General features: G+C 42.8%; 1 protein-coding gene across 4 annotated transcripts in view; it reads right to left on the reverse strand.

Moving 5' to 3' along the window:
• IQCA1 (IQ motif containing with AAA domain 1) overlaps positions 1-24421 on the reverse strand; it is a 188575-nt gene that overhangs the window by 142288 nt on the left and 21866 nt on the right. For all 4 annotated transcript variants that reach the window (NM_001206547.1, XM_010803867.4, XM_015467211.3 and 1 more), the window contains one exon: positions 24173-24244. In NM_001206547.1, the coding sequence (NP_001193476.1) occupies positions 24173-24244 (72 nt within the window). The remainder of the gene's footprint in view (positions 1-24172; positions 24245-24421) is intronic.

Here is a 24421-nt window from a genome sequence, read left to right on the forward strand (position 1 = left end):
GCTATATATGACAAACCCACAGCAAACATTATCCTCAATGGTGAAAAATTGAAAGCATTTCCTCTAAAGTCAGGAACAAGACAAGGGTGCCCACTTTCACCATTACTATTCAACATAGTTTTGGAAGTTTTGGCCACAGCAATCAGAGCAGAAAAAGAAATAAAAGGAATCCAAATTGGAAAAGAAGAAGTAAAACTCTCACTATTTGCAGATGACATGATCCTCTACATAGAAAACCCTAAAGACTCCACCAGAAAATTACTAGAACTAATCAATGATTATAGTAAAGTTGCAGGATATAAAATCAACACACAGAAATCCCTTGCATTCCTATACACTAATAATGAGAAAACTGAAAGAGAAATTAAGGAAACAATTCCATTCACCATTGCAACGAAAAGAATAAAATACTTAGGAATATATCTACCTAAAGAAACTAAAGACCTATATATAGAAAACTATAAAACACTGGTGAAAGAAATCAAAGAGGACACTAATAGATGGAGAAATATACCATGTTCATGGATTGGAAGAATCAATATAGTGAAAATGAGTACACTACCCAAAGCAATTTATAGATTCAACACAATCCCTAAAAAAAAAAAAAAAAAAAAAAAGGAGTGTGGAAAAAATATAAGGAACATATGCAACTTAAAAATAGCCTAAACAGGCAAATGGACTAAGACAATTTTTGCCAAACAAGACGTGCAAATGGCCAACAGGTATACGAACATGTGTCAACATCACTGATCGTCCGGAAAATGCAAACTGAAACCACAATGAGGCAGCACCTCACATCTGTCAAACGGCTCCTATCAAGCAGAGAAGAGACGAGAAACTGGAACCTTCGTGCACTGTCGATGGGAATGTAAATTGGTGCAGCCACTCTGGAGGGTCCTCAAAAAACTAAAAACAGAACTACTATATGATCCGGCAGTACTACTTCTATGTATATATTCCTATGGATGTGAGAGTTGGAGTATAAAGAAAGCTGAGCACTGAAGAATTGATGCTTTTAAACTGTGGTGTTGGAGAAGACTCTTGAGAGTCCCTTGGACTGCAAGGACATCCAACCAGTCCATCCTAAAGGAGATCAGCCCTGGGTGTTCATTGGAAGGACTGATGCTGAAGCTGAAACTCCAATACTTTCGCCACCTGGTGCGAAGAGCTGACTCATTTGAAAAGACCCTGATGCTGGGAAAGATTGAAGGCGGGAGGAGAAGGGGACCATAGAGGATGAGATGGTTGGATGGCATCACCGACTCAATGGACATGGGTTTGGATGGACTCCGGGAGGTGGTGATGGACAGGGAGGCCTGGCGTGCTGCAGTCCATGGGGTCGCAAAGAGTCGGACATGACTGAGTGACTGAACTGAACTGAATTCAAAGGAAATGACCTAAAGAGATATCTACACCCCCTGTTCACTGCAGCATTATTCACAATAGCCAAGATATGGATACAACTGAAAGCCAGGGCCCATTTTAGATCTGAAACTCCCTAGCCTTTTGTTATAAGTTTTGTTTGTTTGTTTTTTGTTACTGTTTCTTTACAATTTCCTTCCTCTGTTTCCTTCTTTTTTTCCAAGGAACTCCTGCAATTTTCTTTACATATATCCCTCACCCATCACTTTGTCATTTGGCTACTTTTTAGGAGATTTTCTTTTTTTTCAACTTTATTTTTTGAAATTTCTACTATTATATTTTAACTCTTCAACAGCACTGTCCTGTTTTTTGGTTTTCCCTTGCTGGGGGGCATGGTGCTTTAATCCCTGGATTCAATAATCTATTTTTGTTTCTCTAAGGTTATTACTTTCAGAATTTTGTTTTTCATTTTTATTCTCTTCCTCTTACTCCTTCCAATTTCTTTTCTGTTGCATCTCTGTCTCTAAGTGACTGGCAAGTCTTTGATGTTCACCCTTGCTTAGGAGGAGGCTCCCAGACCTGTTTGGATGCTGTGTAGGGTAGCTGCTGACTGCTGGATTGACATCTTTGACAATCCTCAAAGATGATGCTGTCAAGCTGTTTTGTTGGAGGTATCTGAAGATGGGCTTCCCTGATAGCTCTGATGGTAAAGAATCTGCCTGCAACGCGGGAGACCAGAGTTCAATCCCTGGGTCTGGAAGACCCCCTGGAGAAGGGAATGACAATCTGCTCCAGTATTCTTCCCTGAAGAATCCCATGGAGAGAGGAGCCTGGGGGTATCTGAATATTTGTTGAGGTATCTGAATATCAGTATCCAAATGTGTTTCTTTTGAGCTGGTCAGTTTCTGCAGATAGAACTTCTCCCACCTGCTCCGGATGCAGTAGAAGCATGGCTGCCCAACCCCGGAAGAGGGAGGGAGCTGTGGGTCTCACTGCCATGAACACAGAAGTTCTCTTAATCCTCCTTCTCAGAACAGGATCTCAGTTCACTCCTCATTGGGCAGAAAGAACAATAAAACACGTGTGCTTACTCTACCAAGTTAACCCAAACTCACTGATACATTTGAGTTAGATCTGATAGACAGAGTGCCTGAAGAACTATGAACGGAGGTTCGTAACATTGTATAGAAGGCAGTGATCAAAACCATCCCCAAGAAAAAGAAATGCAAAAAGGCAAAATGGCTGTCTGAGGAGGCTTTACAAATAGCTGAAAAAAAAGAAGAGACACAAAAGGCGAAGGAGAAAAGGAAAGATATACATATCCGAATGCAGAGTTCCAAAGAACAGCAAAGAGAGATATGAAAGCCTTCCTAAGTGAACAATCCAAAGAAATACAGGAAAACAATATATTGGGAAAGACTGGAGCTCTCTTTGAGAAAATTAGAGATACCAAGGGAAGATATCATGCAAAGATGGGCACAATAAAGGACAGAAACGGTATGAACCTAACAGAAGCAGTAGATATTAAGAAGAGATGCCAAGGGTACACAGAAGAACTGTACAAAAAAGATCTTCATGACCAGGATAACAAGGATGGTGTGATCACTCACCTAGAGCCAGACATCCTGGAATGTGAAGTCAAGTGGGCCTTAGGAAGCATCACTACGAACAAAGCTAGTGGAGGTGATGGAATTCCAGTTGAACTCTTTCAAATCCTCAAAGATGATGCTGTCAAAGTGCTGCACTCAATATGCCAGCAAATTTGGAAAACTCAGCAGTGGCCACGGGACGGGAAAAGGTCAGTTTTCATTCCAATCACATAGAAAGGCAATGCCAAAGAATGCTCAAACTATCGCACAATTGTACTCATCTCACAAGCTAGTAAAATAATGCTCAAAATTCTCCAAGCCAGGCTTTAACAGTAAGTGGACCAAGACCTTCCAAATGTACAAGCTGGATTTAGAAAAGGCAGAGGAATCCAAGATCAAATTGCCAACATCTCTTGGATCATGGAAAAAGCAAGAGAATACCAGAAAAGCATCTACTTTTGCTTCACTAACTATGCTAAAGCCTTTAACTGTGTGGATCACAACAAACTGGAAAATCACAACACACTGGAAGAGATGGAAAATACCAGACCACCTTACATGCTTCCTGAGAAACCTGTATGCAGGTCAAGAAGCAACAGTTAGAACTGGGCAGGGAGCAACAGACTGTATCAAAATTGGGAAAAGAGTACGTCAAGGTTGTATATTGTCACCTTGCTTATTTAACTTCTATGCAGAGTACATCATACAAAATGCCGGGCTGGATGAAGCACAAGCTGGAATCAAGATTGCTGTAGAAGTATCAATAACCTCAGACACAGAGATTATACCACCTTTATGGTAGAGAGAGGAGGAACTAAAGACCCTCTTGATGAAGGTCAAAGAGGAGAGTGAAAAAGTTGGCTTAAAACTCAACATTCAAAAAAGGAAGATCATAGCATCTGGTCCTAACACTTAATGGCAAATAGATGGGGAAACAATGGAAACAGTGACAGACTTTATTCTCTTAGGCTCCAAAATCACTGGGGATGGTGACCGCAGCCATCAAATTAAAAGACACTTGCTCCTTGGAAGAAGAGCTATGACAAACCTAGATAGCATATTAAAAGTAGAGACATTACTTTGACAATAAAAGTCCTTCTAGTCAAAGCTATGGTTTTTCGAGTAGTCATGTACAGATGTGAGAGGTGGACCATAAAGAAAACTGAGTACTGAAGAATTGATGCTTTTAAATTGTGGTGTTGGAGAAAACTCTTGAGAGTTCCTTGGACTGCAAGGAGCTCACACCAGTCAGTCACGAACTTCCCTGGTGATTCCTAAAAGAAATCAACCCTGAATATTCATTGGAAGGACTGATGCTGAAGTTTAAGCTCCAATACTTTAGCCACCTGATTCAAAGAGCTGACTCACTGAAAAGACCCTGACGCTGGGAAAGACTGAAGGCAGAAGAAGGGGACAACAGAGGATGAGATGGTTGGATGGCATCGCTGACTCAATAGACATGAGTTTGAGCAAGCTCCAGGAGATGGTGAAGAACAGGGAGGCCAGGTGTGCTGCAGTCCATGGGGTCGCAAAGAGTCGGACATGACTGAGCAACTGGACAACAACACTGATATATCTCTTATGTTCCTTTGTTTTAAACTTTTCAGCATCAGTTTGCTTGAAGTTTCTCCCTTTCAACAGCATATAACTGGGTATTAAAATTCAATCTGAGAATTACAGAAAAGAGGAACTTAATTATTAATTTAGATAAGTAAAACATTTGGAGCTAATTCTGCCATCTTATAATTTTTAACACAATTTCTTATTTTCCCTTTCCTGTCTTTTGATGGCTCAGACAGTAAAGAATTTGCCTGCAGGAGACCTGGGTTCAATCTGTCAGTCAGGAAGACACCATGGAGAAGGGAATGGCAACCTACTCCAGTATTCTTGCCTGGAGAATTCCATGGACAGAGGAGCCTGGTGGGCTACAGTCCACGGGGTCTCAAAGAGTCAGACATGACTAAGTCACTAACAAACATCTTTTGTTGGGTTTATGCAGTTAGCTTTGTTCATTCTTGCCATGTAGTGGTTAATAAATTGTACATCTTATTTTTAATCTTCTGCCAGTTATTCTGAAGTTTTTTTAAACACAATAATTATCACCTGTATTTCTATCTATGTCTAGAATTCATTAGTATCTCTACTATTTCTTTAAGGAAGTCTAGGAGCTCTGCATGTGTTTACTTTTATTCCCCCAAACTTCTATTCTATAATCACAGATTGTGATTAGCTTTAAAAATTAGTAACTATTTAGATTTAACCCGTTTTGGTTTCTTTATTTACTCTTCATTGTCTTATTCAGTTTTCATTTTGTCGAAGCATGTCCTTGAGTGCAACTTTCAGGATGGATATAATCAGCCATAAATATTCTAAGTACTTGCATTTCTAAAATGTCTTTATTTGGTCCCTCCCCCTCCAATGGCAACCTTGGAGAAGACTTCTAACAGGCAGAGCTGCCAGGAACTAGCTTGTTGGGACTTTAATGACTGCTGCTTTGTAGACAAGCTTTTCTGCTCTTGGGATGCTTTACAGACTTTTGAAAGTTCATCACAATGCATCCAGGTGAGTGCATTTCTTCATGCATCACATCCTGCATTTGGTAGGTCAATTCAATATAAAGAATTACTTCTTGGGACTTCCCTGATGATCCAGTGGCTAAAGACTCTGTGCTTCCAACGCACTGGTTGGATCTCTGGTCAGGGAACTAAGATGTTGCACGCCACCTGGCGTGGCCAAAATGAGTAAGCAAAATGAAGAGATGTTTACTTAAAAAAAAGAATTATGTCTTCCCCTCTGTGTCCTTCTGTTATTTATCTCCGTTTCTTCTCCTGCAATAAATACTGCATAAATGGCAGGTCACCAGTTTGACCTGAACTTTTCTCTTGTATTTTCCATCTCCCCCTTATTTGCTTGCACTGCGCTACGAAAGATTTATCTTTCACAATTAATTTGGCTTTCAGTTACGTCCGCTTATTATTTGGAATTATTTAGAATATCAGGAGGGTTACTATTGTTTTGCTTCTTTGAGCATGCTTTTATCTTCCCACAATTCTTTCTAATTTTATATTTGCTCCTTTCTTGTTTTTAGTAGCCACTCTGTTCAGGGTCACTGTCCTTATGGCAGAAAGTGAAGAAGAACTAAGGAGGCTCTTGATGAAAGTGAAAGAGGAGAGTGAAAAAGTTGGCTTAAAACTCAACATTCAGAAAACTAGGATCATGGCATAGTCCCATCATTTATGGCAAATACATGGGGAAACAGTGGAAACAGTGAGAGACTTTATTTTTGGGGCTCCAAAATCACTGCAGATGGTGACTTGCAGCCATGAAATTAAAAGACGCTTGCTCCTTGGAAGAAAAGTTATGACCAACCTAGACAGCATATTAAAAAGCAGAGACATCACTTTGTCAACAAAGGTCCATCTAGTCAAGGCTATGGTTTTTCCAGTGGTCATGTACGGATGTGAGAGTTGGACTATAAAGAAAGCTGAGTGCTGAAGAATTGATGCTTTTGAACTGTGGTGTTGGAGAAGACTCTTGAGAGTCAGTTGGACTGCAAGGACATCCAACCAGTTCATCCTAAAGGAAATTAGTCCTGACTATTCATTGGAAGGACTGATGCTGAAGCTGAAACTCCAGTACTTTGGCCACCTGATGCAAAGAACTGACTCACTCGAAAAGACCCTGATGCTGGGAAAGATTGAAGGTGGGAGGAGAAGGGGACGACAGAGGATGAGATGGTTGGATGGCATCACTGACATGATGGACATGAGTTTGAGTAAGCTCTGGGAGTTGGTGATGGACAGGGAAGCCTGGCATGCTGCAGTCCATGGGGTCGCAAAGAGTTGGACACGACTGAGCGACTAAACTGAACTGAACTTGTTCAGGGAAATTATTTCAGATGGAATACATCCTCAGATATACTAGTGAGTTCTTTTTTTCCACATTCACATTTTTCCTCAAAATTGTGAAGAGCATTAAAAAAAGTACAGACTCCTAGTTCCACCCTGGTGGTGAGGTAGAAGCAAATAAATATTGTAGTTTGGTAAAATCTTCAAGTGATTCTGATAATAATCAGGTTTGAGGAAAAACTAGTTGGCTCTAGAAAATGGTTTAGTCACTGAGAGCCCACAGGTCAAACCTGGCCCATTATTTTTGTGAATAAAGTTTACTGGAATGCAGACATCCCCATTCATTTACACATTGTCTATGGCAGCTTCACACTACAATGGCCACCCTGAATAGCTGGGACAGAGACCATACTGCCTACAGAGTCTACAGGGAGGATGAGAAAGAGAAAGAAGAGGAAGTGGAGGGGGAGGAGGAGATGAAAAGGGGGAGGGAAGAGGGGAAGGGGAGAAGTGAGGTGGGGAGGCGGAGGAAAGGGAACGGGCAGAGAAGGAGAGACGGAGGAGGGAGGACTAAGAGAGGAATCACAGAGGAAGACACAGGATGATTTCCTGAGCTTCTGCTGTGCACGCTCACTGGAGAGAAACAATGTTTTAGGCCTTACAGCAAGCCAGCCAGGCAGGTATTCTTATCATATAAAGAAACGGGAGAAAACAACAGCAAACAAGGAAATGGAACTAGAGAGGCTAGTTAATGTTCCCCAATTCACACAGCAGGCAGATGGCAGAGGCAGCCACTGACCCCTAGCTTCTGTGATCCAAGGCCATGCTTGGGGGTTTGGGGACAGAATCCCTGGTTTATGTCTTGGCAGGGCCACTTGCTGCTTCCGTGATAGCGAACAAGGCGCTGATTCTCCTAAGGATGGGACAGCATTAGGCTGTGAGGAGTCCATGGAGCCCAAAGCCAGCCAAGGAGCCTGGCACCTGGTCGTGCTTTATCATTACACCAGGGGCACCAACATCTTAGCAGGTGAAACCCAAGGATGTTGGGGGCTACCAGGACAGGGAGGCCTGGCGTGCTGCAGTCCATGGGGTCACAAAGAGTCGGACACGACTGAGCGACTGAACTGAACTGAACTGCACCAGGTAAAGAAAGTCCCAGGGGTATGAGAAAGACACGAAAGTCCTTTCTAAATCTGTGAAACAAGTGTATGACAAAATTCAAGGCCTTATTTACAAAAGTCATCAGCAAAACTGTACATTTAAATCAATTACGTGGAAAAAAGACAGTCTTAAAAGACTCATTTTAGGTCATGTGCTCAGATGCTCAGTTGTGTCCAACTCTGTGACCCCATGGACTGTTGGCTGCCAGGCTCCTCTGTCCATGGAATTTTCCAGCCAAGAATACTGGGATGGGTTGCCACTTCCTCCTCCAGGGGATCTTCAATCCTGACTCAGGGATTGAACCCAAGTCTCTTAGGTCTCCTGCACTGGCAGGTGGATTCTTTACCACTAATGCCAATATACATATTTAAGATATATATAAAAGTAAATTCCAAGTGGATGAAATAATTAAATTTAGCAAGTATGCAGGTGCAAACACACACACACTATTCCCAAGAAATATTTATAAGCCCCAGGAGGCATTTCTCTACTTGAATTCACAATTGAGATGCTGTTAGAATTCACTTAATTACATAAGGTCAGTTGAAAAAAAAAGAAAATCACACATATAATACTCAATAAAAATATGCATTAGAATGTCTAACAAAATGAGCCTATTGTCTAAAGTTTAGTATAATGAGAACATGAGAATGTACAACTTTTGACTAGGGAAAAAACCCTAAAACGACTTTAAAAGTGAATCTAGAATAAGAATTACAGAATCATTTTAAAAAACAATGTTAAAAACCCAGTGATCTGAATTTGCTTCAATATATAACTAAAGTCATGATTTTGTGTCAAAATAGAGAGACAGGAATTCCCCTTATCTAATCATTGAGAAAAATAACCAATTCTTATATTTTTCAGGTAATGTTTTACCTTCTTGGTGTCATGAAATACAAGTTTATAACTCACAGAGATTTTTATCTGATCTCTCCTAAAGTCCACTGTTTTTATTAAGAAGTTCAAATGCATCTCTGCTACAAAGGACCCAAACTTCTTTGTCTCTGATGAAAGTGTAAACTTGTTTTAAGGTCATGCGTCAATGTTATGATTCTTTACCAGTGACTCATATGACATTCCCCTCCCGCCCCCAACACACTACATTGTTCTTACGGTAAATCACAGCAGATTTTTTCCATACAGTCAACACATGCAAACTGTGTTTTAGCCGGGCCTTGCTGCCTTTGAATCCTTAAAAGTGAATTTATAAGGGACTTCTCTGGTGGTCTAGTGGTTATGAATCCACCGTCCAATGCAGGGGACACAGGTTTGATCCCTGGTCTGGGAAGGTCCGTCGTGCTGCAGGGTAACTGGGGTAACTAAGCCCCGCGTGCCACAGCTACTGGGCCTGAGAGAGGCGGCTACTGAGCCCGGGCACCCCAGAGCCCATGCTCTGCAACAGGAGCGCCACGGCAATGAGAAGCCGCAACCGGCAAACGGCCCGATCAACCATGAAGATCCAGTGCAGCCAAAAGTGAATAAATATAAAAAAAAATTTACAGTGAATTAACGAGTAGGCGACTCTGACTGGTGTCCTCTCAACAGTTCTATACAAAGTGGTCGGCCAACTTTCTGACACATCCATGATCTACGACGAAACAGAAGTCTCCCTGCCCTCACCAGAGTTTTGTAATTGGCATGACACTCTGTCCCACACGTTCTTGCTGTACATCTCTTCATTGATGTTACATCCATCTTTAGAGACAGAAGTGAGGATCCGATTATCCCATTGAACAGATGGGGACTCTGAGGTCCATCAGCTAATGACCACCCACCACCCCCCCCAGGCCGTCATATGTTAATGAATAAGCTGGCAATAAGGTTTCTGGAGTCCTCTGGGTGTGTGTTTCCCCTATTACACCATGCTGGGCTGTTAATATGTGTGTATTCATGCGTGTTTCTTGAGATAGACTTTCTCTGACAAAAATACATTTGGGGTCATTTGTAGTTTCTTTCTCTAGTTGCTTTTGAATTTAAAGGTTATAATATATTTAGGTCCTATGTTAATGAGTAGCTTTTCCTTTGGGCTAAAACATCTTTTCTTCTTTAGCAACTTTGGTCATATGGAACTCAAATTTGTTAACTTGCCGTATAAACAGCAACTCATTTAAAAATAAATTATGAATATTAAAGGGAAATAGAGAACACGATAATATACTATATATGGAAATACATCAGCTGTAGAATAATGCATCTTAATGAAGGCTTCCCATGTGAATAAACCATTATATTTACAAGCTTTCCATGGTTAATGACCCAGAACTGGTTAACGAAACCTACGTTTATAGCAAGGTCCTCCGTCAGCAAAAATATACATATTAATAATTGATGGTGCCGTAAAAATAGGACATAAGATGATGCTTCCTGGGTTTGTGGAGAAATGGGACTCTATGGTCCATTAACTTAAAATGCTTATCTAATGTTTGATGGGCTTTGTCTTTAAAAATCCTTCTTCAAATTAGTAAGATAAAATGGACATTTGTCCAAATGACAATCTGGCCAATTCATCAGCCTCGCAAATAAGTGATTTAATACTGGCAACTTTCTTGAGCAGCTCATGGTCCTGGGGGTTTTGCTTCTCTTTCATGCTCTGTAGTCACGGGAGGCGAGGATGGAGAAGTGATGGGAAGGAAGAGGGTCCACTGTCCACTCCAGCAGATGCCCGGCGAGTCCGTGCAGAGATTAATTAGCTCCGGTTGCCTCCTGGACACAGCCTGAGAGGGCATCATTAGGGAGCACTCAGAGCCACGCCAGCAACCCATCGGCCACGCCACACGCTTCTGGCTCTAATTTGCTCATGGAATGCCTCATGCTGTGGAGTAAACTGCTCTTCAGTTGGTCTGTTTTAAGATCGTGTGTATGCGTGTATGTGCCTGTGTACGTGTGTTTCAGTTTACAAAAATAAGCCCTTTGTTTCAGCATTTCATTTCAGAGTAACACATCTACAATTATATGCCTGTGTTTATAGAAACACACTTACTCAGAAAGACGAACCCAGCAAGAAGAAGTGGAGTGAAGGCTGTGTGGAGAGTCAGAGCTGACGGCTTTGTTTTGCCCTCTGCTTATACTTTAGTTATGGTTAATCTTTATTTTTGTTGTTGTTTTTCAGTCGCTCAGTCATGTATGACTCTGCGACCCCATGGACTGTAGCACGCCAGGCTTCCCTGTCCTTCACTATCTTTCGGAATGTGCTCAAACTCACGTCCATCGAGTCAGTGATGCCATCCAACCATCTCATCCTCCGTCATCCCCTTCTCCTCCTGCCTTCAATATTTCCCAGCATCAGGGTCTTTTCCAATGAGTTGGCTCTTTGCATCAGGTGGCCAAAGTATTGGAGCTTCAGCTTCAGCATCAGTCCTTCCGATGAATATTCAGGATTGACCTCCTTTAGGACTGACTGGTTTGATCTCCATGCCACAATTTGAATGGGTGCAACACAATGAAAAATAAAGCAATTTCTACCCTGTTATATCTAATTTCTAAAATTTTTAGTAAAGTTTGATTGAGTAGCAGCTGGGCTAGAACAGCACAGTTGAGCCTATTAGCTGATTAGCGATTAGCGTAGTGGTGGGAGCTTAACTGGCTACTTTTGTATCCTATAGTCTTTAAAAATGTTTTAAAATAAACACTTCTAAACACTTCAACAGCACTTACAGTTTTTGAGATGCTATTTTGACTGGTTTGCAAATATTAATTTATTTCTAACAATAAATAAGCAGCCTAACATATGAATACCATTACTACCTTCATTTTATATATGCAGAAACTGAGGTACAGAGAGGTCAAGGAACTTGTCCAGAGTCGCACAGCCAGCAAGTGGCAGACTGTGGTTTGACCTGAAGCGTCTACCTCTAGAGTCTCTGCTCTTAACCCTCTATGCTCTGTTGTATCTCTTCACTGATGCATTTCTTCTGGCTTAAAATATTTTGTGTGAAAATGGCTTTTTATGGGTACCATGGATCATACTTTGAAAACCTGCACGTTTGTAATTTTAATAGACATTGCTGAGCTGCCTGGTAAGAGACTGAGGGTTGAGTTCACGCCCCCCACCCCCAGCAGTAAACAACAGCCTTTTATCCCAAATCTTGCCCACACTGGGATATTAACCATTTTGATCATGGCTAACTTAAACAGACAAAAACGGCAATGGAATAAACATTTTGAATCATGAATGATGTATTTAAACCCACGACGATCAGCCATTTCAAAAACGAATAGGGGACACTTCATGTGTCAGACACTGTTTCAAACGCTTTATGGGCACTGGTTTCTTTAGCTCACGTCCAGGAGCTGGGTGCCAGCCCTATCTGCACTTTGCACGTGTGGAGACTTAGGCCCCGAGATGTCAAGTCGCCTCCCCAGCTCACAAGCGAGTAAGTGGTGGAAACAGCACCTGAACCGGGCTGGGCTGGCCCTCCCTTCTCTTCGCCAGTAGTGGACTCCGTATTGGGTCCAAATCTGAGATGAATAAAAGCATGTGTCCTGCCCTAGAATACAGATAAAGACCCCTGGGATCGGGTGACAAAAGGAAGAGAATCCTCTATCTCCTTGAGTTTCTGATGTCCTGGGGGCCTGCGGCAAGAATGAAGCAGAGTGAGAATAACAACAGATACTTTCGGGAAATAAACCCATGCACATATGGCCAGTTAATTTACAACAAAGGAGGCACAGATATGCAATGGAGAAAAGAGTCTACAACAGACGCGGGCAGGAATACCGGACAACCACAGGCAAAGAGTGAAACTGGACCCCCATCTCACACCATATGTGAGAATAAATAAAATACGGATTGTTGTTGTTGTTTAGTTGCTAAGACTCGTCTGACTCTTTCGTGACCCCATGAACTACAGCCCACCAGGCTCCTCTGTCCATGGGATTTCCCAGGCAAGAATACTGGTTAAAGTAAAGTGCTGGTCACTCAGTCGTGCCTGACTCTTTTTGACCCCATGGACTGCAGCCCACCAGGCTCCTCTGTCCTTGAGATTTTCCAGGCAAGGATACTGAAGTAGGTTGCCATTTCCTTCTCCAGGGGATCTTCCCAACCCAGGGATCGAACCCAGGTCTCCCGCATTGCAGGCAGATTCTTTACCAGCTGAGTCACAAGGGAAGCCCAAGAATACTGGAGTGGGTAGCCTATCCCTTCTCTAGGAGATCTTTCTAACCCGGGAATCAAACTAGGGTCTCCTGCACTGCAGGCAGATTCTTTACCAACTGAGCTACAAGGGAAGGAGCGGGTTACTATTTCCTTCTCCAGGGGATCTTCCCAATCCAAGGATTGAACCTAAGTCTCCTTCATTGGCAGGCAGATTCTTTACCACTGAGGCACCAGGGAAGCCCCAAGAATAGATTAGAGACTTCAAGGTAAGGCCTGAAACTATAAAATTCCTAGAAGAAAACACAGGCGATAAACTCTTTAACATCAGTCTGAACAATATTATTTTGGACTTCTCCCTGCACTGAAGAATTGATGCTATTAAACTGTGGTGCTGGAGAAGACTCTTGAGAGTCCCCTGAACAGCAAGGAGGTCCAACCAGCCAGTCCTAAAGACAATCAACCCTGAATATTCATTGGAAGGACTGATGCTGAAACTGAAGCTCCAATACTTTGACCACCTGATTCGAAGAGCCAACTCACTGGAAAAGACCCTGAAGCTGGGAAAGACTGAGGGTAAGAGGAGAAGGAGGTGACAGAGGATGAGTTGATTGGTAGGCAACACTGACTCAATGGACATGAGTTTCAGCAAACTCCAGGAGATAGTGAAGGACAGGGAAACCTGGAGTGCTGCAGTTCATGGGGTTGTGAAGAGTTGGACACGACTGAGTGACTGAACAACAACTGTAAGTAAAGGCAACAAAAGCAAAAACAAACAATGGAACGACATGCTTTTGCACAGTAAAGGAAATGATTAACAAAACGAAAGGGCTACCTACTGAATGGGAGATAGGATCTGCAAATTATATACCTGAAAAAGGGTTAATATCCAAATTATACAAAGAACTTACCCAATCTAATGGCAAAGAACAAACAGCCTGATTAAAAAAATGAGCAGATGACAAGAGGCATTTTTCCAAAGAAGACATACAGATGGCCAAAAGAGACACATGACAACATGCTCAACATCACTATCAGGGAAATCAAAATCAAAACCACAATGAGATATCTCCTCAGACCTGTCTGACTGGTGATTAAAAAGACAAAAAAATAATAAATGTTAGTGAGGATGTGGAGAAATGGGAATCCTTGTACAATGTTGGAATGTAAATTGGTGCAGCCACTATGAAAAAGTAGGCAGATTTCTCAAAAAAATTAAAAACAGAACTACCATACAATCCGGCAATCTCATTTTGGGTACTGATCTGAAGAAAACAAAAATATTCAAAAAGATACATGTTCACTGACTCATTATTTGTAATAGCTGACATACAGAAGCAACCTAAGTGTCCACGCAATAGATAAATGAATACAGATGATGAATATATAAAACATACACGCACGTGGAATATTACTCAGCCACACAAAAGAATGAAGTCCTGCCGTTTGTGGCAACAGGAATGGACCTGGAGAGTAGTACGCTAAGTGAAATAAGGTAGACAAAGGAAGGCAAATAGCATATGATTTCATTTATATGTAGAATCTAAAAATCAAAACACATGAACATCAAAACAGAAACCGACTCCTCGTTGACACAGGACAAAGTGGCTGTGGCCAGAGGAAAGAGGGACGGGGTGAGAGAAATGGGCAAAAGTGATAGAGAGATACCAACGTCCAGTTATAGAATAGTAAGTCATAGGACTGAACTGTAAGGCCTAGGGAGTGTAGTCAATTACACCGTAAAACCTTTGTGGGGTGACCATTTCTAAACGCGTGTAAACGTCAAATCAGTATGATGCACACCTGAAGGTAGTACGATCCTGCGTGCCAATCACACTTCAGAAAAAAAAGAAAAAAACTAAAGGTTCCCAGTTAACCAGACTGTAAAATCCTATTTAACAGAAAATGGTGATTCTTTTCCCCCCAAAGCCTCCTGAGCTGGATTTCTAAGTCACAAGGTTATTTAGAGCGTCCTCCCCACGCTCATGCCCCTGCTCAATCTGACAGCCTTCCATGCACGCCTGTATCAGGATCACTGCTTTCCCTGCTTTGTAAATATCTTCCTGGAATAACACACACAGTACATGGTGGGCGGTACCCACTGCCCCAGGGATCTCCTGAATTCTCCCCCTGCAGCTGCCTTAAGACTGGGACCCTGTGGGCTTTCCAACGGCACTGCTTTTCCAGATCATACTTTTAACAGACTAATTTCAAGTTCGTAAATCTGAATGAGACAGGCTGGGACCTGGGACCCTTTGCTGCAGTGCTCGCACCTGGACAAGTCTCCTCCAGAAACAAAACACAAAGAAACTATAAGGGACTAAAAATAACTGTGTGCGTGTACAGTTGTGGTCAGTTACAAACAAGATACAGAGAGACCGAACACCCAGCTGCCACTCTGAGGTTGTTGTTTAGTCGTTCAATCCTGTCTGACTCTTCTTGCAACCCCATGGACAGCGGCACACCAGGCTCCTCTGTCCATGGAATTCTCCAGGCGAGAACGCTGGAGTGGCCATTTCCTTCTCCATTTCCATTCCCAACCCAGGGATCGAACCTGCATCTCCTGCACCGCGTCTCCTTTACCACTGTGGTGTTGGAGAAGACTCTTGAGAATCCCATGGACTACAACGAGATCAAACCAGTCCATCCTAAAGGAAATCAGTCCTGAATATTCATTGGAAGGACTGATGCTGAAGCTCCAATACTTTGGCCACCTGATGTGAAGAAGTGATTCATTGGAAAAGGCCCTGATGCTGGGAGAGACTGAAGGCAGGAGAAGGGGATGACAGAGGATGAGATGGTTGGGTGGCATCACAGACTCGACGGACATGAGTTTGAGCAAGCTCTGGGAGTTGGCGATAGACAGGGAAGCCTGGTGTGCTGCGTCTATGGGGTCACAAAGAGTAGGGCACAGCTGAACTGAACTGAACACCAGGGAAGCCTGACGCTCTGAGGAGATGAGAGAGCAAAAGCAAGGTTCTGGGGGCGTGTTCCTGCACACACCACCGCCTTAGGGGTTGGCAAACCACCTAGGCCACCCCTCCAGCCCCATCCCTGCACACACCCCTACCCTCACCCTGTATAAAGAACCAGCTCACACCCCCTACCCCAACCCTGGGAGTGAGCAAGGGAACCTGTTCCTTGTGTTTGCTCCCCTTGCTGCAGCAGGGCCCAAAAAGAGCCTTGCCTGAACTTCTCCTCCTCCCTTATCAATTTCTGTCGATTGAGAAGGCCGAGGGGTCGGGAATGTAACACAAACAGCACAAAACAAGGGCCAGAAACGTTTCTCCTTTGAAATCAGTGCCGTGCGCATGCTGTTAGGCAATGACGTATTTTGAAATATTCTGTGCTTTGTTACATAGAAAAGTCATCACGGGTCCTGACAGTCATCCTTTGCACAAAATTATTGTCATTATGACAGTGCAACGTAATTCTCCAAGGTGATAAACATCAGCCACCATTTCTTGAAGGCAACCTGTTCAAGCTCCAGGCTGGGTCCGGAAGCCCTTCTAACAGCTCTGGGAAATAGGTGGCACCATCCTTTTTCTACAGAAGGAGAAGCAGAGCCTCGGAGGGCAGGTGAGTGTGTGGCTCAAAGTGTCCCCACCCCCACCCCACATGGCCAAGGGCCCACCGAGATGCCTGTCTCTTCATCCATCCTGCTGAGCAACACTTCAAAGCCTGCAGAGACATGCATTCATTTCTAAGATGCTGCTGCCCCCAGACACTTAGGGAACATATATATATACTTTTTTTTTTTGCATTTAAAAACTAAAACGAAACTAATTAAAAAGTAGAGACATCACTTTGCTGACAAAGTTCTGCATAGTCTTTGTATGGATGTGAGAGTTGTTTTTCAGTAGTCATGTACGGATGTGAGAGTTGGGCCATGAAGAAGGCTGAGTGCTGAAGAATTGATGCTTTTGAACTGTGGTGTTGGAGAAGACTCTTGAGAGCCCCTTGGACTGCAAGGAGATCCAACCAGTCAATCCTAAAGGAAATCAACCCTGAATATTCACTGGAAGGACTGATGCTGAAGCTCCAGTACTTTGACCACCTGATGCGAATAGCCGACTCACTGGAAAAGACCCTGATACTGGGAAAGATTGCAGGAGGAGAAGAGAGTGACAGAGGATGAGATGGTTAGATGGCATCACCGACTCAATGGGCATGAGTTTGAGTAAACTCTGGGAGAAAGTGGAGGACAGGGAAGCCTGGTGTGCTGCAGTCCGTGGGGTTGCAAAGAGTTGGATGTGACTTAGCAACTGAACAACAAAACAAAGCAAAACAAACCCCCGTATATCAGAGCAAATCTGTGTTTTAGTACATTTACATCTAGAAAACAACCAAAGGTCATTTGGAGCCAAACATGATGAATACGGCACAGAACCAAGCTGGATACTGTGGTTTGGGGTTGAAATCCAAGTGTGATCGTAAAGACCATTTCATTTTGGTTCTCGGTTCATTTTGGCTCTGACAGCAGTTCTCAAAAAGGAGCCTGAAGTTGAGGACAGGGGACCAAGGGGAGCCCCTGGAGAGAACTGCCTTTCCGGAGCATTCACTGGTCTCCCAAACTCCTACCTGGGGATTTGTTAATAAGAAAGACGTCCAATTTATTGACCAAAAAATCATCTATAATGTAGCTTGTTTCATGTTAGAATTTGAAAATGAGCAGGGTTTTATGGTGTTTTGAGGATTTAGCTGATGTATTTCGAAGTGTCAGTTCCTCCTCTATAATAAGTGTCCCCTAGTGTTCTTTATTATAATGCAAACATTGATAGCTTCAGGGTAACATAAAATACACCATGGTCATGGCAGTAGGACACATTATTTCAAAGGGATCCACAGAAGAAAATGTATTACATTCATTAAGTTTCCTCCTTGATCCACTCCATTGGCTCTGCCAATTAAAATAACTGCACATGAATTTTTAGAGTGCTATTTATTTTCCTTTGTAGATTTTAGAATATAAATATTTTAAATGGCAATATCAAAAAATAATTTATATGGCAATGGTAAAGGCAACATTTGGTCAGGAACTAAGGACATAATGATGTCTTTTGCTCTAATTCTGGATTCAGTTACTAAATAGTCACCCCTGGAAATATGCCAGGCTTCCCACAAAGATATAAACACTGTTTTAATCAGAGAAGGCAACAGTTTATATATTGACAAAACAAAATAAAATAATGGAAAAATGAAATTTTAAAATGAGTAGACACTATCTTAATTAGTGATATAGTGGAAAATAGACTTAATTGAAAACATTCCTAGGATTTGGGGTAATGGATTTTTATGGTTATCAGCCAGCCAACAGAAGATACCATTCTTTTAAAAATTGGATCCATACATTTCTCAATGGTGTACAATTTCATAGAACACGTAACACCAAGAGAAGACATGCTTGGAGGAAAAGCAAACTGGAGAAAGCCACATGTAATACAAAACAGACAAGCGGTCCTGTTTCCACTGCCCAAACCCTGTATCGCTGAAAAATTAAAACAGACTTATTTTATGTAAGCTGAGCAAATATAAACGGCAAAGTAAAACAGAAAAATCACAATGAAAAACAAGCAATTCTATCTTTATTTGGTATCAGTGTAAGCCATTAAGACTTTACCATGGAAAAATAGCATTTGGCCATTCTCTAAGTTTCTGGTATACTACACGTAGGTTTTTAGTAAATGTTGGCTGAATTAAATTAAATGGAAATGGTTAAGTCAAAAGTGCTTCTTATATAAAATTTCATGTTAAACTTAAGATTATCTTAGATTGAATCTTCTGACTGCTAGCTTAATTTTTGAAGTAGAAAATTGGAGATAACCACTGTTTTTATCAGTACATCTCTTATCTGTGTTTCTCTAATGAGTGGAACAGAGAAATAATTTTGTACCATTACCTGTCCACCTATGTATATATATCAAACAATTCAGAGATCTGAAAAGAAAAATTTGATAATATTCTTTGGCCATTTGCTTTTATTTTTAAATATGTGTCTTTTCCCAGTTAATGCAGTAAAATTTAAACAGTTTGGAAAATACAATCAAAACAAAAAACTTTCAAAGTCCTGACATTTAGGAGGAGCATGACTTAAACTTTCTTTTTTGTGTGCATAGATATACGTTACATATTTAGTTTAACTCATATTATATGTGTAATTCTAAATCCTGTATTTTCACTCTGAGCATTTTCACATCAGAAATAAGTCATAAACATTTTGTTAATGGTGGCATATCACTACTTTAATGTAAGTCCTCCATAAATCATTTAACTCCATCCCTACTCTAGAACACTAGGATTATTTCCAATTTTTCATTAATAAAAACAACACTGTAGGAAATGTCTATGCACATAAACCTTTATTTCTGATGATTTACTTAAGATAGAAATAGAACTGGAGGAAAGGATGTATTTTCATGACCGTGTTGCCTCTTTCAGAAAAGCTGAATCAGTTTAACTCACCGTGTATGAGAATAAACACCTCATCACACTCTTATCAGTAATTATAACTTGATTTTACATTTCAGTCTTTAATCCATTTTGAGCTTATTTTTGTATATGGTGTTAGTACGTGGGCGCTCAGTTGCTTCAGCGGTGTCTGACTCTCTGCAACCCCATGGACTGTAGCCCGCCAGGCTCCTCTGTCCAAAGGATTCTCCAGGCAAGAATACTGGAGCAGGTTGCCATTTCCTTCTTTAGGAGATCTTCCTAACCCAGCGATTGAACCCACGTCCTCTGTGTGTCCTGCACTGGTAGGCAGATATTTTGAATGTTCTAATTTCATTCTTTACATGTAGCTGTCCAGTTTTTTCAGCACTACTTATTGAAGAGACTGTCTTTTCTCCATTTATACTCTTGCCTCCTTGTCATAGATTAATTGACCATGGTCAATTAATGGGTTTCTTTCTGGGCTTTCTATCCTGTTCTGTTGACTTACGTGTCTTTTTTTGTGCCAGTACCATACTGTTGTGATTATAGTAGCTTTGTAGTATAGTCTGAAATCAGGAAGTCTGATACCTCTAGCTCTGTTTTTCCTTCTCAAGATTGCTTTGGTTATTTAAGGTCTTCTGTGATCCCATACAAATTAAAAAAACTTTTGTCCTAGTTCTATGAAAAATGCCACTGGTAATTTGATAGGGATTACACAGCAAAGGTCCGTCTAGTCAAGGCTATGGTTTTTCCTGTGGTCATGTATGGATGTGAGAGTTGGACGGTGAAGAAAGCTGAGCGCCAAAGAATTGATGCTTTTGAACTGTGGTGTTGAAGAAGACTCCCGAGAGCCCCTTGGACTGCAAGGAGATCCAACCAGTCCATTCTAAAGGAGATCAGCCCTGGGACTTCTTTGGAAGGAATGATGCTGAAGCTGAAACTCCAGTACTTTGGCCACCTCATGCGAAGAGTTGACTCATTGGAAAAGACTCTGATGCTGGGAGGGATTGGGGGCAGGAGGAAAAGGGGACGACAGAGGATGAGATGGCTGGATGGCATCACCAACTCGATGGACGTGAGTCTGAGTGAACTCCGGGAGTTGGTGATGGACAGGGAGGCCTGGGCGTGCTGCGATTCATGGGGTCGCAAAGAGTCGGACATGACTGAGTGACTGAACTGAACTGAACACTGAATCTGAGGAGGGCATGGCAACCAGCTCCAGTATTCTTGCCTGGAGAATCTCATGGACTGAGGAGCCTGGCAGACTGCAGTCCATAGGGTCACAAAGAGTCAGACTGGACTGAAGCAACTGAGTGTACAGCGTTCACACCAGGTCCATAACCTGCCTTGTGTAGTATGGTCGCTGGAGAAGGAAACGGCAACCCATGCCACTATTCTTGCCTGGAGGATCCCATGGACAGAGGAGCCTGGTGGGCTACAGTCCATGGGGTCACAAGAGTTGGACACAGCTTAGCAACTGAAGAGAGAGAGAGTACGGTTGTTTAACAATATTAACTCTTCCAATATAATTATAACTTGAAAAAACCTCCCTCCCCAATAAGACTGATAAAACTTGCCTCTGTTACCAGTTCTAAGCTATACATTTTTCATGGTTTAACATATCTGAAATTAGGGATATACGTATTACAAAAAGGGAGGTGTTTTATTTGCCCAAACATTTTCTTTCACTTTCCATCATGATGTATCCTATAATGAATGAAATCTTAGATTCAAGGAAATACAGTGTCTCATTAAATTTTTAACGTGTAGTTTTTTGACATGTATTAATACAACAGTCATGATTCATATAAAACCATTTCAGTATACATTTCAATGTCTCAGTGAGCTAAAAAAAATTTTAACTGTGGTGAAAAACACGAAACATAAAATGTGTTACCTTTACCATTTGTAAGTAAACCATTCAGCAGTGTTGAGTATATTCATGTTGCTGTGCAATAGATTCGGAGAGACTTTTTTATTTTCCAAACTAAAAATTTATACCCATTGAACAACTGCTGGCTTCCCTCCACCATGCCCCTGGCATCCACCCTTGTAGTTCCTGTTTCTATGGGTCTGACAACTTTAGGTCCCCTATAAAGATGGAAGCATGCAGCATTTGTCTTTTTGTGACTGGCCTGTTTCACTTAGCCTAACACCCTCAGAGTTCATCCCTGTCGTAGCGTGTATCAAGATTCCCCTCTTTTAATGGCTGAATAATATTCCACCCAGCACCGCCTTAAAATCATAAAGATCTGTAACAGCTGGCAGTGACTCACCAGTGTGATGCTCGCAGTGCCCCACCAACTAAGAAACGGAAGAGGAGCTGCGATCCCAGGGGCCCTCAGTCCCCCACAGAAATGTCGACTCGTTTTTGAAAATCAAAGATGAAAGAGAAATCAAGAATGCAGGTGATCAAATCAGGGTACTTCTTGAATCACATACCCCTCTGGGATGAGTCACCATATTCTTTGAGACAGTAAAGGTTAGACACCACAACTGAAATCTGAACACAGGTGCAGTGAGCACACGCCCCTTCACCAGGGAAAGATACTCTTCCAGGTGTTGGCACCACGGTGGTGAATCCCTCCCTCAAGCAAAATAACGCCTGTTTTCCATCCTGTGCTGACAACAGATGATGCATTGGGCCAAACTGGTGGAGCAGTCAGGATGTGGGGCAGAGGAAAACGTGTGTGCGTGCTGAGTCATTTCAGTCCAACTCTGTGCGATCCTATGAACTGTAGCCCACCAGGCTCCTCTGTCCATAGGATTCTCCAGGCAAGAATACTGGAGTGGGCTGACATTTCCTTCTCCGAGAGCAAAATGCATGCTATTCTGAAATGATTTATCGCATCACCTGGCATTTAGACAGATCATGAAAAAAGTGATGCAAGAGCAGGGAGTGGGTTCTGCAATCAACCAAAGATGAGACTGCTTACATTTTCTGAGGTTTTAGGATTTAAAGTAAACGGAAAGATCTTACCAGTGACATTATCGTATATAGAAAAAGTAGCATTTGGTCCCACACTCAGGCCATTGCTCCATGACTTTCATCACTTTTGTTTTAAAAAACACAGAGTGGACCCTACAACTCCCTGATTACCATCAGACTAGGGCAAAGCTTCCCTCATAGCTCAGTTGGTAAATAATCCGCCTCCAATGCAGGAGACCCTGGTTCAATTCCGGGGTGGGGAAGACCCGCTGGAGAAGGGATAGGCTACCCACTCCAGTATTCTTGGGCTTCCCTTGTGGCTCAGTTGGTAAAGAATCCACCTGCAATGTGGGAGACCTGGGGTTGGAAGATCCCCTGGAGAAGGGAAAGGCTACCCACTCCAGTATTCTGGCCTGGAAAATTCCATGGACTGTATAGTCCATGGGGTCACAAAGAGCTGGACACAACTGAGCAACTTTCACTTTCACTGTCAGGGCAAAGCCGATGCACACCACTTTCATGATCCTCGCATGGGGCTGTACGCAGCTCCCCACCCCACCAAGCTGCCATGTGGACAGTCCACATGGCAAGGGGCTGGGGGCCACTTCCAGCTAACAACTAGGAAAAAACTGAGGCATTCAGCCTGGCAGCCCACCAAGAACTGAATCTGGCCCACAACCACACAAGCTCGGGCACTGTTTCTTTCCCCGTTGAACCTCAGGTGAGACTCCATCCCCAGCCAACACCCAGACTGCCGCCTATGAGCCCTTGAGCAAAGGACTCAGCCAAGCCCAGACCCCTGACCCACAGAGACTGAGGGAACAGGTTTGTGCTGTTGAAGCTGCTAAATCTGTGGTAATTTGTGGCCCGCTGCAGGAGAGCCCAGCCTAGCGCCTCCACCTGGAGAGCAGCCTCTGGGACCCCCAGGAAGCAAATTAAAGCACATGTAACCCGAAGCAATGGCACCCCACTCCAGTACTCTTGTCTGGAAAATCCCACGGATGGAGGAGCCTGGTGGGCTGCAGTCCATGGGGTCGCTAAGAGTTGAACACGACTGAGCGACTTCACTTTCACTTTTCACTTTCACATACTGCAGAAGGAAATGGCAACCCACTCCAGTGTTTTTGCCTGGAGAATCCCAGGGATGGGGGAGCCTGGTGGGCTGCCGTCTATGGGGTCGCATACAGTCGGACATGACTGAAGTGACTTAGCAGCATATCTGTTCAACTCTTGATTCAGTAATCATCAGATGCCCTGGAGGAGGGCATGGCAACTGACTGCAGTACTCTTGCCTGGAGAATCCCCATAGACTGAGGAGCCTGGCGGGCTACAGTCCCTGGGGTCGCAAAGAGTCAGACATGACTGAGTGGACTTTCACTTCACTTCATTTCATGGAGATCACTCAGGAGAAGGCAGTTATATTGGGACAAGTCCATTCTCCTGGTCATGAGTACTAACAGACATTAACAGAGTGGAGGCCACAGCTGACACTGGTGAGCAGCTCACAGCTTGTCCCCGCTTCAGAGCAGCCCACATACTCCAACAGACGTCTAAACAGACATGATCCTGTGTCTCCAGAACCCCTCCCCTCCCCAGGGAGGCTTCTAGATGATACACGGGATTCCATTCTCTTAAGTCACCGGTCATGTATGTTGCTTTCCTTTCTTTTGTCAAACGCTCCCTGAGGGGGACACGGGTCTTACAGATTCCTTGGTCTTTAAGAGAACCAGATGCTGGTCTTGTCTCTAAGAAAACTTACCATACCCAGAAATATCATCTCCTCTCGTCTCTGTCTTTCGGTTCTCTTGCACTGATGGAAACCTCGCCAAACCTAAAGACAAAGAAATGCTTGCTTGTTTAATACGTAAAGATAAATCAAACACGGTCATGCCATTTCTCCCACACAACCCACACACGCCAAACGACACATGATGATGCACTCAAGTTGCCCCCGTGTCTGTGCTGATGGAGTGCTTTTCCTTCTGTGATCACAGTGACATTTTTAAAG

Source organism: Bos taurus, chromosome 3, assembly GCF_002263795.3.
Source record: "Bos taurus isolate L1 Dominette 01449 registration number 42190680 breed Hereford chromosome 3, ARS-UCD2.0, whole genome shotgun sequence".
In the NCBI taxonomy this organism is placed as follows: domain Eukaryota; kingdom Metazoa; phylum Chordata; class Mammalia; order Artiodactyla; family Bovidae; genus Bos; species Bos taurus.